This window comes from Scheffersomyces spartinae (genome assembly GCF_019049425.1).
Source record: "Scheffersomyces spartinae strain ARV_011 chromosome Unknown scaffold_6, whole genome shotgun sequence".
Lineage (NCBI taxonomy): Eukaryota > Fungi > Ascomycota > Pichiomycetes > Serinales > Debaryomycetaceae > Lizanozyma > Lizanozyma spartinae.
The window spans coordinates 1-16597 of NW_025065053.1; the positions used below are offsets into that span (position 1 = coordinate 1).

Consider the following 16597-nt stretch of genomic DNA (forward strand, 5'->3'; position numbering starts at 1 on the left):
TAAGTAACTGTACCATCGTTACCTGTAATTGTAGTAGTACGTGTTAAACCAGTTGTTGTCAGAGTTGGGAGCGTAGTTTGTGAGAAAGGAACATATGGGATTACTGTGACAGTATCACCACCTAAAAAAAGTAAATTTTGCGTATTTGTAATTGTTCCAGAGTCTGTGAAAGTACCGGTTGAAGTTGGTCTTGTTAAAGTAGTACGAGGAACATTGAGGTAGACGTTACCCAATAAATCTACCGAGGTCAGGGTTGTTGTTCCCGTCCAGGTATTAACGAACGTGAACATCTTGTTGTTCCTGGTTTCGCCCTAGCAAACGAGTAAACTTACTAGTTAAAATCCTAAAAGGTAAAATGAACTTTTACAACCAGAATTTATAACGATATTTCATAATGGCTAAACTGGTTTCTGGGTTTACTTAAATACTTCATTTCGTTCCCCCCATCTAACATCATCAAATACAATGATTATGTAGTCCGATTTGGTGGCCAAAGATGTTCTTGCTAAAAATCAAAGGTCAGAATGAAACAAAGTTTTAAGATTACAAAGCTCAAACAATATATTTACGAAGAGAACAAAGTAAAGCAATCTATTCACGAATGTAGTCACCACTAGGTTATTTCAAAATGGTTACTCCCTGAATAACACAAGTTGAAATTGAATTAATAATATATTTTGCAAAGGCAAAGTGTGTATATGTTACCAGCATTGTATTTCTACTTGATTTTTTCCTAAAGTTCATTCTACTTACTTTTTGACACTTCTATTGTTATTACTTGCTTTTGCTTGGAACACGAAGTACTGTAGTTCTACATAGAACTTCGAAGTTTTGTGGTAGTTTCCATATATAGAAAATACCTTCACAAAATAAAAAATGAACAATTCGACGCGAGATGTGCCTAAGTCGGAAGAGAAACCCTTGCATAGTTTATGCAGCCTTGAAAGAATTACACACATCAAAGGATTTCTTATATACAAGATATGCTAGATTTCAATTTAGAGGATCTGCTAATGAGATACGAAGATTTTCCTTTCAATATCTCTTTATATATTTATTCGATTCTATTGAGCGAATAGAAGATTATTCCCGTTTGACTTAAAAAATACTTTGAGAAGGAAGTAAAAAAATTAGCTTGTTCTCTAGATTAAGGGCGTGAAACTTTCCGCTTTTAAAATAATCTCTCCACATGTGTCGGTGCCAATGTTCTCTTATATCTTCGGTGTGCTAAGTGGACAATGGACATGATCTTTTTTCACTCTACATATTTGATTTTTAATTTTTTCGCCGCCAAGTTGCATCAAACTTAAGGTTGGAACGCATTTCTATTGAACATTATTCAACATTCCAGTTATCAATTACAATCCAATGTTATATGCGAGTATTACTATTCTGAGAATTGGTTTTATGGCCTGTATTAGTTTGTGGTCTCTATTGTCTTCCAAAACTCATAATAAGACAGACGCTGAAAAATCTAACCCTGAAAGAACGCAAGTTTATATCAGAGACCCAAGAGCCAACGAATTGTCACTGCAAAAGTGTAAGGAACCAAACCATCATTTCTGGCATTTTAACCCTAATTTCTTCGAGAATAAATTGGGTTGTAAAAAGAAGTGTCAAAGATCATAACATGTATTTTTGGATTTTGAAAAAGAGCTGGTAGCCATTTGAAAACAAGAATCTACCTTAGAGTGTTTGTTTCTTACTTGACCCTCCTACACACCAGCGCGACCTTTTGAGAAACTCTTTCAAGCCAAGGCGTATGGATTTATTGGCCACATAAGAACTTCATATTGCTACCAATCCCCAGATTTTAATCCTCTTGTCCGGTGAGACTTGAACTATCGATTCAAATTTACGTCAATCGTTGTATTCTGCATACGGCGTCAATCAATTGTGACTGACGCGATTGAGAGTGATATGGATGCAGCCATACAAACACGATGAAAAAGAAAGTGAATCCAATTCATCCTCAAAAAATGAGAGTCTTTCCAACTCTTCTTTACGTATTGACGAATGATTCTGAATTCCCCTACACTATTAACAAAAACACAAAACGTAAAAAAAAGTAGAAAATACAATAAAAAACGAATTACAGAATTTAAAAATCTGTAATTCCAATTTTTGTATGTTTTGTTGATGTATCCAATTACCATTAAATAATAAGTATGCTAAATATAAATGAGAAATATTTTGTTTAACAAATCTATGAATTTAATTCTCTTTAGATTGTATCATAACCACTTTTAAATTAATGTAGCCATGCTCATATATTCTAAACATGCTCAGAAATTGATGCAAATGTTTGGGGCTAAAATTATCCTCTAGGCTTATCAATTGAAACTGAAATCTCTGCAAAAAATTTTCTCAGGGCAACATTCAAAGAAGCGATCATTATCACTGGTGAAGAAATGTTCACTTGGTCACAAATAATGATGACTTATCAACGAAAATTCAACTGTTTACTCCTCGGTCTCAATCTGTTCCACAATCCTTCGAAAAATATTTATTGCAATTGTCCTGAATAAACCGCGGAAAGCGCTCTTTCTATGGGAACCTCTGATCCCCAAACTATGACCTTCTCTCTCGGAACACAGTATCACAACAACGCCAAACAACAATTATTATAGGAAATTCCGTTGTAAGGTGATATTATCAATACTGATCATTTTGCATCTCTTCCTTCACCCAGAAAGTAGATTTGTCATTTGGATTTTTCCAACGACTCTGGTGAATGCCATACCAAAGCCATAGTGACCCACAACACCATCAAGTAAAGTAACAAACCACAGATTTACGGGACATAAATAACAATGCTATAAAGAATGCATGACAGTAACAACGATATACTGATAAATCAACCTTCTGTGTACACAAACCTATTCATGCAGACTAATATACACACATTCTGTGTACACAAACCTATTCATGCAGACTAATATACACCCATGTTCATGACCTTGAAAACGAAAATTGGTTACACCCACCTTTACAATGGAGAACTTCTTGTTCAGCGATTATATAGCGAGACCTTCTAAATACCTTCTGAATGCCTCTACCTAACTCTGACTCTGGTTTCTATTTCCTGGTTCATGAAAATCTTAGGCTAACCGTCTGTAATCTCTGTCTTTTGATGTTTCCCCACTCCGGACCTACTGTTGTTTAAAACGGCTGATGCAGCACAATTCTCTTTTGGCCTGATCCTGTGGATCCAGTTGTATTTCGCAACCTTGCTACACTTCTAAGGTTGCTCGGAATGGATATTTTCACAGGCGATGACTAGCTCAGCAGAAATTACTACTTTCTTATACGGAATTGGTTTTCTCTAGAGCTGCATCCTGAGTATGACGAAGAAACTTCTTCCTAATGAGTGGATCTCGCTCTGTGTATATTGAATCCCTAATATGTTTTATATTTATTTATTTATTTTATAATTTTTTATTTCGCTAATAATAACAGTATTTGTATTCATTTTAATATTTAGTTTATTTGTATTCTTCTCTCCTAATACATTTTCAATATTTGTCTTAGGTGCCTAAGACCTTGTGCCTACGTTCCTACGTATAATTGTTTTGCTAAGTACCAACGTATTCGAGGCTTGTATAATAGAAAAATGGCAGGCTAAACGTTTCCTAATTCTTAGATGTATTTTTTAAATAAACGGTACAATTTAAAGCAGTAATTTGGTAACGTGAAACCTAAAGAGGTACAACTGGATTCAAATTTATTTCATTTGTTTGTCCAAGGATTAAATTTGAATTTAACTTGTGTGGGGTGGAGCATAAAATATTTCTCTAGTGGGCGACTGTGTTTTTATGTACTTCATAACAATAAGAATCAATATGATATAGCACAAAACTGAGTTATAACAAATGCCAAATTTTTAATGAACCCTTTCATTTATATTGCTTGATACAAAAAGTGTCAGATACTATTTGCTTAAACGCACTAGATCCTCAAAACAATATTATTGTGATTTTTAATAAACATAACCAAATACAATTCTGTAAGTGGAGGGTATCTGCTTTCAAATGATTCGATTTGGGAAAACATCATACAAATCCTTGCAATCACATAGCTAGCTTCCGTTAGTGCAAATTGTTGACCTAAACAGACACGAGGACCTCCATTGAATGGCAAGTAACTCCAACCCCAATGTTTTGCATCATTGGTGAACCAACGGTCGGGCTTAAATTCACGGAAACTCTCACCGTATATCTTTGAATTATTATGCATCGCAATGGCCGAGTAGAGTACAATTTCACCCTTCCGAACAAGTAAAGGTGACTGTTCATCTTTGCCTCCACCTCTTGGTAAAGTGGTATCTCTAGTTGCCATCCGATAATTATTAGGTGCTGAAGGGTGCAACCGCAAAGTTTCATTTATAACAGCGCGTAAGTATTCACATTTTTTTAAGCTTTCAAATGTAATATCCTGAATTCTCGAGTCACCTTCTTCATCTGAACCAAAACTATTTTTGATTTCTGTTCTTAGTTTCAACCAGATATCAGGATTGCGAGCTAGTTGATAAAGACAAAAAGATATCAATGCAGCAGTTGTACTTCTACCGGCTAACAAAATATTCAAAGTCAGATCGCGAAGAACTTTGGGGTCTCTTGTTTCTTTTACCAATTCAAATAATAAATTGAACTTATTTTTAGTGGCCTTTTCAAGTTCTTCAGGCGGCATTTCCAATGCTTTCTTCACATAGTAATCGGCAAAGTGGTGTATGGATTTAATTGAGTCTCTGAACTTAGAATTATCAACCAAGAAATAGAAACCATTGGCAATGGCACGGTATCGAAGAAACTTTCCAACGTAGTCAAAAGACTTATGGAAGTTTGATTTAAATTTAACCCCCCCATTCAACCCTGACCCATCTTCCAACAAGGAATTACAACTTTCACCATATAAAAAATCAGACGAAGTATCAATTGTAAATTTCAAAAGTAATTCTTGTATATCAAAAGGATTTCCACTGTTTTGCATAATGTGCTTCTTCAAATTTTGGATATGAGGCTCCAACATTTGCACATGACTAATCTGTTCTCTTGTAAATTGAGGTCTAAGCATAGCTCTTGAGTGTTTCCATTTTTCTCCCGACACTGTAAAGATGCCTTCTCCTAAAAGTGGTTTGAGTTGTCCATATCTATGACCTATACCAAAGTGATCAAATTGAGTTGAAAGCATTGCCTTTATATTCTCTGGATCTCTAGTAACAATTTTTTTGGAACCAAGCATTCGAATTTGAAAAGTATCTTTTTGGACGGTTTCGAAATTGTTGATTTGGTTTTCACTAGAAGTACCATTTCGATCGTTTTGTAAAAGCAGTAAAAATGTCTTGAAACCGAACCAACCATCATTAACATAATATGCATTTCTACAGTTAAACTTCCGTTTCAATAGGAAAGATTTTATGTTATCGACTAACAAGTAAAGAGCCAATAGAGTTAGACCACCAGCTATTATAGAAATCATCTTGTCATAAGTAAAGTTTATAGAAAGCATTGAATAGAGCCTTGGTCGATTCCTTCCCTTATGTACGCTCTACCCCACCTTTCAACTTCACATGTCCTTTCGCAACCATTAATTTCTTTATCTAAACAGAGTAATAATTAACGTGAGCCATGTGCAGAAGCAATAATAACATGTCTATGTGGCACATATTTTAGTTACCGGTACTGTATATCATCAATTGACACATTCTGCATTGTGTATAAATTTTATGAGCCGAGACATTGGGTAAAAAATAGTCACAGGTTACCGCATTCGCAGCGTAGCTCCGGAAAAGAATCCACACTTTAGGAAACACTTATTCCCGAGACTTAAGTAGTATAGCTCCAAAGTGAAAGCAAATGTTATCAATTGATACCTCACTGGCTATTTAAACCATAACCATAATGCCATGCAAGGGTCAAATAGTCTTCTCGGTGAACCCAAGACCGTGGAAACGTGCAAGAACAAGAATCCCTACTTCCTGTGGGCCATGTCGAAGACGGAAGTCAAGATGCGACAAAGGTAAACCATGTGGCGCATGTCTGAAAAGCAAGACTGCCAAGTTTTGTAATTACGAAGAAGATTATGAACAACGGAATGGGAATGTTGATTCTTTAGGAAGACCGCATGGTTTATCAATTGGTTCTGAAAGTACGATATCCTCAGCTACTGAGTTCCAATTCTCCCCCCCAGGTATTACGTTCAATGATATTAAGAAGGCGGGTGGTGGCGACCAACAAGGCGATGATAACTTCAGCAATTTTGTTAATAGAGTTCCTTCCTTACTGAAGGTCGACGGCAACAACAATACTCGTGATAATATTGTGGATCAAGCAACTACAAACATGTCTGCTCTTTCACTGATAGCCATCCAAGCCGAGGATCATCAACGGGAAGTTGCTACTCTTCGAGCTCAAATAGAGTCATTAAAACAGACCGTACAGCTTCAAAAGCAAAGCTTAGCTGAGCTATCACAACAGAAACAACAACAATGTAAATGTCATAAGCGGAAGGTACGGGAGTTCTCCGGGTACATGGTTAAAGATTCCAAACTTACATTCTATGGACCAACATCTTATATGTCACTTATTATGGATGACAAATACACCTGTGACATCTTAGCAGAATATCTGAAAAGACAACTGGAATCTTACGAAGAGTTTTCAGAAGTACAACTGACAGAGCATTGTGATGTGACGAGTAGTAATCAAGCCACTAACAAAAACAGTAATGCTGATGTCACAGCTTCCGTAACAAATGATTTGCCGTCGCTTTCCATAGTAAAGGTGTTAGTTGAACGATTCTTCAAATATTGTTACCCCTTTGCTCCCTTTATAGAAAAGAGGGCCTTCATGAAAGAGTTAGACTTGGCTATTAAAGATAACGGAGAACACGCAAAACTTTCCTTTGAATCTAAAAGGTACAATGCCATTGCTATATTATTGGTGATGCTAAGATTTGCTTATTTAACCATCCCTTTCAAGGAGTACTCCAAGGGTAACTTATCCAAACAAGACAATAAACTAGTGGAATTATTCAAAGATTCCAACCTTACCATATCACCAACGTATGTTGATGTGGCCTATCGGTTAATTATGTCATCATTGACTGGCCTAAGGAGGGTCAATCTTCCATTCATTCAAGGGTTACTATTGATCCGGATCTACAAAATGTATTGTCCTGAAGATGACGACAACATGCAAGACACGGGGTTATTACAAAGTTTGATAGTTCAACTGTGTCGACAACGAGGAATCAATAAAGACCCCTCTGGATGTCCCGAGAATATCATAGATGCTAACAAGGCTTATATATGGCAGAAACTTTGGACAATGGTGAAATTCACTGATGCTACGTATGCCTTTAATTCTGGAGGAATGACATTAACAGGGATTGAAGGCGAGAGCGACGATGAACTTGAAAAGGGAGATTTATTTGATAGAATGGGTTATGATTTATCTAGTGTTATTGATAAGCCATTTATTACTCGAAAACTTTGTTTAATTGGTAGAATAACCAAACTAATAAGACGGGTAACTTCAGAAATGTATTTGAAACAATTCGTTTGTGTTAAGGAGTTAGTGGGAACTTTGGATGAATTGAAAACCATTTTAGACAATGATTTAAGATCATTTGAACAATTGTATAACAATGTCTCTTATTCAATGTACCAAGGGTCTGTTGCAGAAAGAGTTGAAGAATTTTTAATTAGATGTGATGTTACGGTTGAAGTTTTCCATTTGAATATGGTAGTTTTCCAAATTTTAGATCATGATCAGAAACAAGAATTACTGGGGATTTATAATAAAAATACCATTTTAGGTTCGGCATTAGAGAATTTCTTAACATTAATGAAGATCTCAGATAAACATGCCTCTATTCAAACACAAATGTTTGGAGCAGAATATGTTTCTGTAATGATGTCCAGAGTCTATAAGGCATTGCAAAAAATGGCTGGTCCCACATGTACCATAATCATAAGAGCACTGGAAGGAGTTATTTCAATCAATGAATTGGCCACTTATTTCAGAAGTGCAGATCTGGCAGGATTAGCATCTTGGGTAGGGTTAAATTGGCAAGATGATTCAACATCCTTGTTTAATTTATTTCAAAGAGTTTGTCAACTTTCTTCTCGAAGTCAAACATTCTCCAAAATCTGCTTAGGTGCTCATAGAGTCCATGCTATCTTACGGAGTTGTGTTCCTTATATTAAAAGACGTTATCCATTCCTTCAAGAAGATTCACTTTCAGATACAAAGACTTTACCATCAAATGGACTGGTGGAAAATGACGATATGCAATGTACATTTGGAATGGAATTTACTGATGTTGATGAACTTTGGAATAAAAGACCAATATGGGATACTTCAATTGATTTTGATTACTTATTTTCTCACTTAAACGATTCCGGTTATGATCCCATGGCATTAGAAAGCATCTTTTATCAACCAGTTCAATGAGTGGGAGACCTCATGGGAAGTAAGTTATGATACGGACATAATTTCCTATTTAGGAAACCAAGGTCGTGTCCCTATTTAGGAAACTATCGTCGCTAATTAGCGGGCTGTCCCAAATGAGAAACTTCAGCCGAAGTTTTCTAAAGAGGAACATCCTTGAAGGGTGACTAATATACAAAGATAAGACAAAAGACTTTCTATATAAATATAAGATGTGTCAACCTTGATTTTCCTGTCCGTCTGTCAATTATCCCATTAACAATGTACATCCCCAAGAAATACCTTGAAGAAGATTGGGAACAAGTGGAGTATCTTATCAAGACATACCCACTTGCTACTATCATTACTCATGATGCCAACGAAGGAATCATTGCCAACCATATTCCCTTAGTTCTTCAAAAGGATTCTGAATCTGGTGAAACGTATCTTTGTGCACATGTTGCTAAGACTAACCATCAGCTTCCATCGTTAAAGGAGAATCCATCTGTGTTAATCATCTTCCAATCGTCCAATTCATATGTTTCACCTTCATATTACCCTCAAAAGAAGATTGATCACAAGGTGGTTCCTACTTGGGATTTTGCGGCTGTTCACATCGATGCCTCAAGTCAAGTAGTAGATGACGGTGACTTTGTTAGAAAGCAATTGGAAGCTTTAAGTAGCCAACAAGAAGCTAAAAGAGATGAGCCATGGAGTGTCAAGGATGCTCCAGAGAAATACACTCAATTGTTACAGAAAGCCATTACTGGTGTTCAGTTCAAGATCAACACCTTTCAATGTAAGTACAAGTTTGAACAAGCTATGGGTAAAGATAATGTGGATGGAGTTGTCAAGGGATTTGCTCAAGACGGACTTACGGAACAATCTGATCTTGTTTTAGTTTCAAATCAAAGATTTGAAAGAAGAAAGGCTGCTACTAAATAGCCATAAACATATTATCACATGCTTTGCTGCACCCTTTCATAGTAATTGTATAACTTCTCTCTTTCTAATATGGGTTAAATCTAGGAGCTCCACCTCTACCACCTCTAAATCCACCTCTAAATCCGCTTCTACCTCTTCCACGTCCAAATCCTCCACGACCCCCACGTCCACCCCCACGACCTCTATGCCCCCCACCAAACCCAGGCACATTGGTCCTCTTCATAGTAACCTTCAACTCTCGTTCTCGGAATACACTTCCATCGAACTGATCAATGGCTCTTCCAACACTCTCGCCTTCTTCAAACTCAAGGTACGCATACCCTTTGGGTTGTCCTGTGAACTTATTAGTCAAGATCGTCACTCGCTTAACAACCCCACAGCTGGCAAATTGTTCTTGAAGTTCAACTGGAGTGACAGAAAAGTCAACGTTACTAATGAAAATGGATCGGGAATCAATGTCCTTCCGTTCCTTCTCGGCTGGTGTTTCCTTATCTATATCGTCTTGCATTGTTTGTAATTGTGCAGATTCCTTCGCCATCTGTTCCACTTTGTTTCTTATAAAGTCATTATCCGCCGGTGGAGTTGTAGATTCAGTCAATGGATCAGATGACGTTTCTACTTGCATCAAGTAATCCGCCTGTTCCGTTGGAAGAGGCTCAGACATTGCTCTTGTTCAAAAAGAAAGCGTAAAGGAAAAACGGTTTGTGTTTCATTATGGTGAACGACATTTCTATATCTTAAGGCCTACCCAAAGTCACGCGCACGTGCACGTGACCCAAATCCAATTCCGAGGTACACACTTTCATACTTAATAAGCATCAGGAAGATTCCTCTCTCTATTGAGTGTAGAGAGAATATTATTCTTCCGTATATCACGTGGAGATGTAGCACCATTTCCATTGACAGTTGTACCATTTCCATTTCCATTACCGTCATTAATTGCACCATAATTCCTATGTCTTTTAAACCGTTTCTTACGACCCTTTAAGAGTGGATCTTCTTCACGGACAATGTCTATATCTGTTTCATATCCACAATCATACAGAGGTCCTTGTTCCTCATTATCGAAATTGACTCTCATAAAGTTATTCTGAGGTCTTTCAAAAATATTCTCCGGAGCTAGGGGACCGGAAGAAGACTTTCTCAGCTTAGGCGTTCCCAAACAAGCAACTATAACGAATAGGAATCCTCCCACCAACATGAGGCCAATGACTATCCCAATTGCAACACTAACAGACCCCAAATGAATGTGTAGAAAAGTATCATCAGGTTCATCTAGCCATGAAAGTCGTAAGGAATCTTCAATAAGAAATACACAAGATTTGGTGGACGAACATCCATAGTTGGAAATAACAACCTCATGTTTCCCTGAAGACTTTTCTGATTCTGAATTAAATAAACGAAGAGTAGTTTTACCTCTCTTGGTACGTTTGCATCTCAATATGGCTCGAGTGTAGTTTGTGGAAATCATAGTATCTTCTTGTTCTATGTGGGAATCGTCTGCATCATCAACATCCGTTCGTCCGGACCCTGACATGCAATGAAGCAAAGAACCTAATTGATCGTTGGGTATAAGATGCAATTGTAAGAACTTGTTTAGTTTTTCATATGAAGTGGTGATGTTCTGTTTCTTTAGTGATTCACTAGTAGGCACAAGTAAAGAGAAATTGCCAATGTCTACTGCCTTCAAGACTTGATCATATTCCAACAACTCTGTAAAGTTGAATCTGGCACTATCTTTGTCTTCGGTAGTTTTCAACAAATCCCCGATGGATATTTGGAAATTATTGGGCAAAATGATCTTATCAACTGTATGAACCAACCCATGACTGAAAAGTATTTCTGAATTCAAAGGTAATTTCATCAATGTAGAATTAACCAAGATCTGATGGTATCCGTCTTCTTCAATCTTTGTATCTGATACTTTAACGAGATCACCACGAAGGTTTTTAGTATATTTTTCATCATGTTCCAACCCAAAATCAGAATATATCATTCCCTTAACGAAAAAACCTTTGAGAATGGATTCAAATAGTTTTGGGTTGGCTTCAAGATGGTTTAAAACAAGTCCCAATGCTTTCCAAGGGTTCACATCACCACCACCACCACCACCACTATGGATCGATCCAATAGGATCACTGGTGATAACATGACCACCACCACCACATGGTAAGAAAGCAGTATACCCATTCAATTCTTCAACTTCAGAAATAAGATCAAAACGATTCAAATATTCAACTGTTGCAAGACAACTTTTCTTATTGATTTGTAAACGATTTAAATGACGAGGAATCACTCCTGAAGATAGCATGCCACCCAAAACCAGCTTGAGCGACAGAGGAGGGAAGATTTCATTCTTAGTCACATAAATGATATTATTATTAGCTGTAAGAATTGGCTCATCAATAATTAAAGTTTCATCGTTAACCGTTGAAATCATATTGTTGTTTTCCCAAGATGATGCCAATTTGATTTGGTAATTCCCATTTATTCTCTTTTTAGATGATAATTTGGAGTTTAAAAGTTTATAAACTGGACTATGCTCCCCCATTTCTTCCCTTAAATCTATGAACTGATCCAGAAATCGATACAACAACGTTTGTTTGTTGCTGAAACTGTCTGTGTAGTAATAATTATCATCATTCTCTGCATCATCTCTTGAATCAATGCCCACAAATAGTGTTTGACCCGAGGTTCGCCCGTCTATGAGAGCTTCAAGAGACCTGAATTCAACTTCAGACGCAAAGTTGGAAAAATGAAGAGCATACAATGCCTTCCGCATAATCATTGGTGCCAAAGTGACGTTTAATGAACTCCAAAAGGGTTCCAGTTGGCTATCAAATAAATGTACCACCACATCACTAAGAACAATATTAGATCCAGCCAGAGAAGCCGATTGGATCTTCCCATTGACCGTGATAGTATTTGAAGCATTATTATAAGCCAAAGTATAATTTGAACCCCCATCTTTCAATGGGTATTGCTTCCCATTAGTGATATTTGCACCTCCTATCAACTCAGGAAGCATAATACAAGAAAGCAACCGAATCAAGTCGAATTTCAACTCGTGGATAGCAGAAGATTTTTTGCTGAACTTTTCGTTCCTTACAACATGAAACAACGTGGAATAATATCGATATTCCAAAGAGCTCATGGATTCATGCAAATATGAATCAGTGGGGATGAAAACTGTTCTTGTATTGTTGAAGAACTCTTCACACGTAGAAGGAAGATCCTTGCGTTCCTTCTTATTATTATTACGTTTCTTCTTCAACAAAGCACCATCAACATCATTCTTATCATCATTACCCAAAAATAACGATGTCATCCAGTGTCTGATGGTTGAGACTTTGAACCCATTGAGTTCAAGATCGTCATTGGTGCTATTCATTAGTAAATCACAAACCGACGGTTTCAATGGCATTAACTCCAGAATCCCCTCAACAAAAGATCGTTGATGTTTAGCAAAGATATCGACTTCAACAATGGCTGCAGTGTCATCGACTTCATATTCTAAGGTCTCAAAGTTAGGGCTAATCTTGATGGTGTAATTACCACTACCATTACCATGACCAATACCGTAGTTGCCCCCCGGTCGATAAAGAGTCTCTAACATTATGGCCCGTCGATCCATATATCCGACCCGAAACCTTTGGTTCACGATATATCGTAATAACAGGTCCTTATCTTCTTTAACATCACCAGTAAATGCCAGATTCACAGGCACAAACACTGTCGCGTTCTCCAATTGGTTGATCAACGGCACCAACTCGTGTTTCTGGATCAATCGAAGGAAGTATGAAAACTCTACGCGGTTGGATAGAATATCTATTATCGTGGACGGCGTAGGTTCTGGCTCGTCCCCTGTTGTAGTTGTGGTGGCTTTAAGGGCTACCATGTGATCTGTTACCAGCTGCTGGAGCTCGGGGTTCGGTAGTAGTACCGCTGCAAGGGTCCCCCATATGAAGTATACTATCACAAGTACTGAATACATGTTCGGGTCAAAGGATGAAAAAAGTAGTAGTAGTATGTTAAACTATTTTAATAGTATTGGTTGGTTTGATCGTTATAAATTAAATACAGCTTTGTGTATTTGGTAATGGAAGCGCCAACAAAAGGATAGTGGTAGCGCAATCCTTATCAGCCGCGCCTTGTTCCTTATAGCCGGACGTAGTATAAAGTATAGTGTATTATGATATCTATTTATGTAATGCCTTTGTTTAGTTAATATTTGAAGACTGCATAGGTTCCCATAAAACCCAAAGCAGCAGAAATAACAATTGCTATCCATACCACAATTCTTTCACCCAACCGAATCAGATCTCCACATAACTTCAAATAGAAGGAACAAGGGAAGATCACACAAACAAGGAAACAAATGGAAGCACCCATCATGCCCACGATTCTATCGAATTCAGGAAATAAAATAGCAAGTGCTATGAAAATAGCATTGACTCCAATCTTAACAAGAAAAGTCCCTGTAGATTGAAATACAGCAATCAATCTGCTGTCAGTAGGAACATCTAATTTAAGAATTGAAGAACAAGTTGAAATGATTGGTTTGGCATTTAATGCTGTTTTGGACAAAGGAACCAAACAAATAAGTCCACTAATTAATGGATATAACCAACCTGGATAACCCTTTGTTATAAGAATATTATTGGTGATTTCATTATTACAATAATTCCCAAACATAAGGAAGCCTAAAATGGCCATCAGACAATCAGTTAACATTGTAATACCGTAAGTGATCTTTAAGGTATCAATGAACTTGTATGGATGACGCATATCTGATTTCAAATTGGGGAACACAGCATGACCACCAAAGGGAGCTGCAATGATTCCAATTGCTAAAAGAAAATCTGGATAAGATTGAGGCCATAAATTGGTTGGCATGATATCAAGAAGGGAACCAGGGGCTGTTGGTTTAATTAATCCACATAAGAAAACCAATAAAGTAATTGAAATCGTTGAAGCAATTCCAAGCAATGAAAAAACTGATAAAACAGACAATGGCATAAATGTAAATGGAGTAAGTACAAAGAATCCAATCAACTTGAACTTTGTTTTCGTCCAATTTTCATCATCTCCTAAAAGGGCATACACAGAATCAGAAAAGAGTACCACAAGTGAAACACCTGCTCCCATTAAATCGAGGGAGAAAATCAATGATATAATCAATTTTGCTAAAGATCCATAACTTGCAAACCCCAAATCTGCGTAAGTCATAATGGTACTATCAGTGTCCATTGCCTTTGAAATCAATCCAGCAGTCCAACATGTGACTAAACCTGAAAGTATAAGAAAGGGAACTCCTATCACCCAACCTGCTTTTAAGATCCCAACTGGAAGTGCCAATAACCCCACTCCAATTAAAATATTAACTGAATTAAATACTGTTTGTGGCGCAGTCGATTGACCTTCTAACACAGTGACCACATTACCATCTTTATCTTCTATTTTCTTCAATGCCATGTGAGAAGCAGTTGTGGCCAATGAAAGCATAGACCTAACGGAAGACATGGATGGTGCATGATACATACGTTTATTGGGGTGTATAGGGATTCCACCAGCCCCAGTTCCATAAGAAGATGGAGATATCCCAGCAGTCAGGTTTTGACGAGAACGACCTTCATTTAAAGCACTAAGAACATCATCTTGATAAAACACATCATTATATCTATCTGAGGGTGTACCTCCACTTCCACCATAGACACCAGCACTAGCCATGAGTTGATTCCGTTGGTTTAAATCATTAACAACAATACTTAACCGTTCACCTCGGGCAGAAGGAACCATAAGTTCAGCATCAAATGTCTCATCTTCTGGAGACCCACCATCTTCATCTTCAGCAGATACAAAAAAGGACCGTTTTTTATGAATTTGATTATCAATCTTGGTGGCTGCAAACGACTGAGCTCTGGTGAATGACGATGCAAAGTTATGAAGCGAATTAGGCCCTTTGAACGACCCTATTGGTGCATCAAGGAATGCAATTGAAGGTCTACGATACGACTTCAGGTGCATCAACGACGTTGACTCATCGTCTTCATTTGGTTGATATGAAGACATGATGCAAGCTGGGGCGATGCAGCGTTGGTGTGTTCTTCGGGTATACGGAATGATATACCGATCTGTAGTAGAAGGAAGAGTGGAGACTGGGAGTTATGTTGTTGATTAGGATCTTCAGATTCTCGGAGGAAGAGTCCATATTAGCGACCGCATTATATACAGGAAACATAAACATTGAAATATACGGCAATTGACTGCGAAGTCGATGCTTATCAGTAGTGCGCAAACCAGAGAACTGTGAACCATTCACTAGTACTTTTAGAGCCATTGTTATTAAGGTAATAGTATTTATATATTGATAAGTGACCTGAAGTTAATCTGGTACATAGTGGCTTGGAGCTAAGACTCGAGTGCACAATAAGTTATTGGGACAAGAGTGTTTGCAGAAGCGTAGCGAAAGGTGGGAAAGACTTTTCATAGATGTGTTAAGAGACATACGTAAGGCACCTCCTGAACTCAAGTATAATTGTCACTCTATGAAGGAACTTAACCGAAGCTCTGTTATCTGTGATTTTGTGTCACAAAATGGGCTGAAATCTTAACTTAGACTATACTGAAGATCAGGGGAGCAGAAAGCGTTTGAATGAAGCGCAGTTTTGAATGTACTGCTGATAAAGAAATGTATGTGTACGTCTCTGATAAACTTCAAAATGTTTCCTACAAGCTATGCAATGGTTCTAGACTGAGGCCAATTCATTTTAGATGATTTTAAATAAGGCAATATCACGTGACCAAAAAAATCCGACTTTTATGAAGTTAAAGTCACACTTGTAAAACCAAGTAGAACTCAAAGAAAAGTACCCTAAATGAAAACTAGAATAGTCTGATATTACCAGAAATATAATTCACATACTTTACCGACCTTAAGGCATTTGGAACCTTCAAACAAAATTACTCCACCTTACTAAATACATATATACGTATACCATATTCGAATTGAAGTACCCTCGGTATTATAACCTAAATAGGAAGTTTAGGTGTGGCTCCCATCGGTGGTAGGGAAAAAATACAAAAACGTCTACTGTTAAAGTCCCATAAAGACTCACAGCGGCGCTTCTACTACATGGTAACCGGTGTTTTTGGTTTGTCAGGAATACGAGAGAGTGTCTTAGAGATTAGACGCGAACGAAGGAAGGACCAACAAAAGA

The 16597-nt window shown here is 37.4% G+C and overlaps 6 protein-coding genes across 6 annotated transcripts; 2 read left to right on the forward strand and 4 right to left on the reverse strand.

Annotated features, from left to right (window-relative positions):
* Window positions 1–3948: 3948 nt before the first annotated feature.
* On the reverse strand, window positions 3949–5478 carry DIT2 (cytochrome P450; the record flags this gene model as incomplete). Its single annotated transcript, XM_043194908.1, has 1 exon — window positions 3949–5478. The coding sequence occupies one exon, from the start codon at window positions 5476–5478 to the stop codon at window positions 3949–3951; it is 1530 nt and encodes a 509-aa protein (XP_043050105.1).
* A 422-nt stretch (window positions 5479–5900) lies between these two features.
* On the forward strand, window positions 5901–8456 carry HAP1_2 (hap1 transcriptional regulatory prottein; the record flags this gene model as incomplete). The annotated part of the gene is made up of 1 exon (XM_043194909.1): window positions 5901–8456. The coding sequence occupies one exon, from the start codon at window positions 5901–5903 to the stop codon at window positions 8454–8456; it is 2556 nt and encodes an 851-aa protein (XP_043050106.1).
* Window positions 8457–8714: 258 nt separating this feature from the next.
* Window positions 8715–9377, forward strand: KQ657_004231 (uncharacterized protein; the record flags this gene model as incomplete). The annotated part of the gene is made up of 1 exon (XM_043194910.1): window positions 8715–9377. One exon carries the CDS (start codon window positions 8715–8717, stop codon window positions 9375–9377), a length of 663 nt encoding a protein of 220 aa, XP_043050107.1.
* Window positions 9378–9441: 64 nt separating this feature from the next.
* Window positions 9442–10105, reverse strand: SGN1_2 (uncharacterized protein; the record flags this gene model as incomplete). Its single annotated transcript, XM_043194911.1, has 2 exons — window positions 9442–10045; window positions 10101–10105. 2 exons carry the CDS (start codon window positions 10103–10105, stop codon window positions 9442–9444), a joined length of 609 nt encoding a protein of 202 aa, XP_043050108.1.
* Window positions 10106–10185: 80 nt separating this feature from the next.
* KQ657_004233 (uncharacterized protein) lies at window positions 10186–13371 on the reverse strand (the record flags this gene model as incomplete). Its single annotated transcript, XM_043194912.1, has 2 exons — window positions 10186–13155; window positions 13363–13371. 2 exons carry the CDS (start codon window positions 13369–13371, stop codon window positions 10186–10188), a joined length of 2979 nt encoding a protein of 992 aa, XP_043050109.1.
* Window positions 13372–13601: 230 nt separating this feature from the next.
* On the reverse strand, window positions 13602–15449 carry KQ657_004234 (uncharacterized protein; the record flags this gene model as incomplete). Its single annotated transcript, XM_043194913.1, has 1 exon — window positions 13602–15449. One exon carries the CDS (start codon window positions 15447–15449, stop codon window positions 13602–13604), a length of 1848 nt encoding a protein of 615 aa, XP_043050110.1.
* Window positions 15450–16597: the final 1148 nt, after the last annotated feature.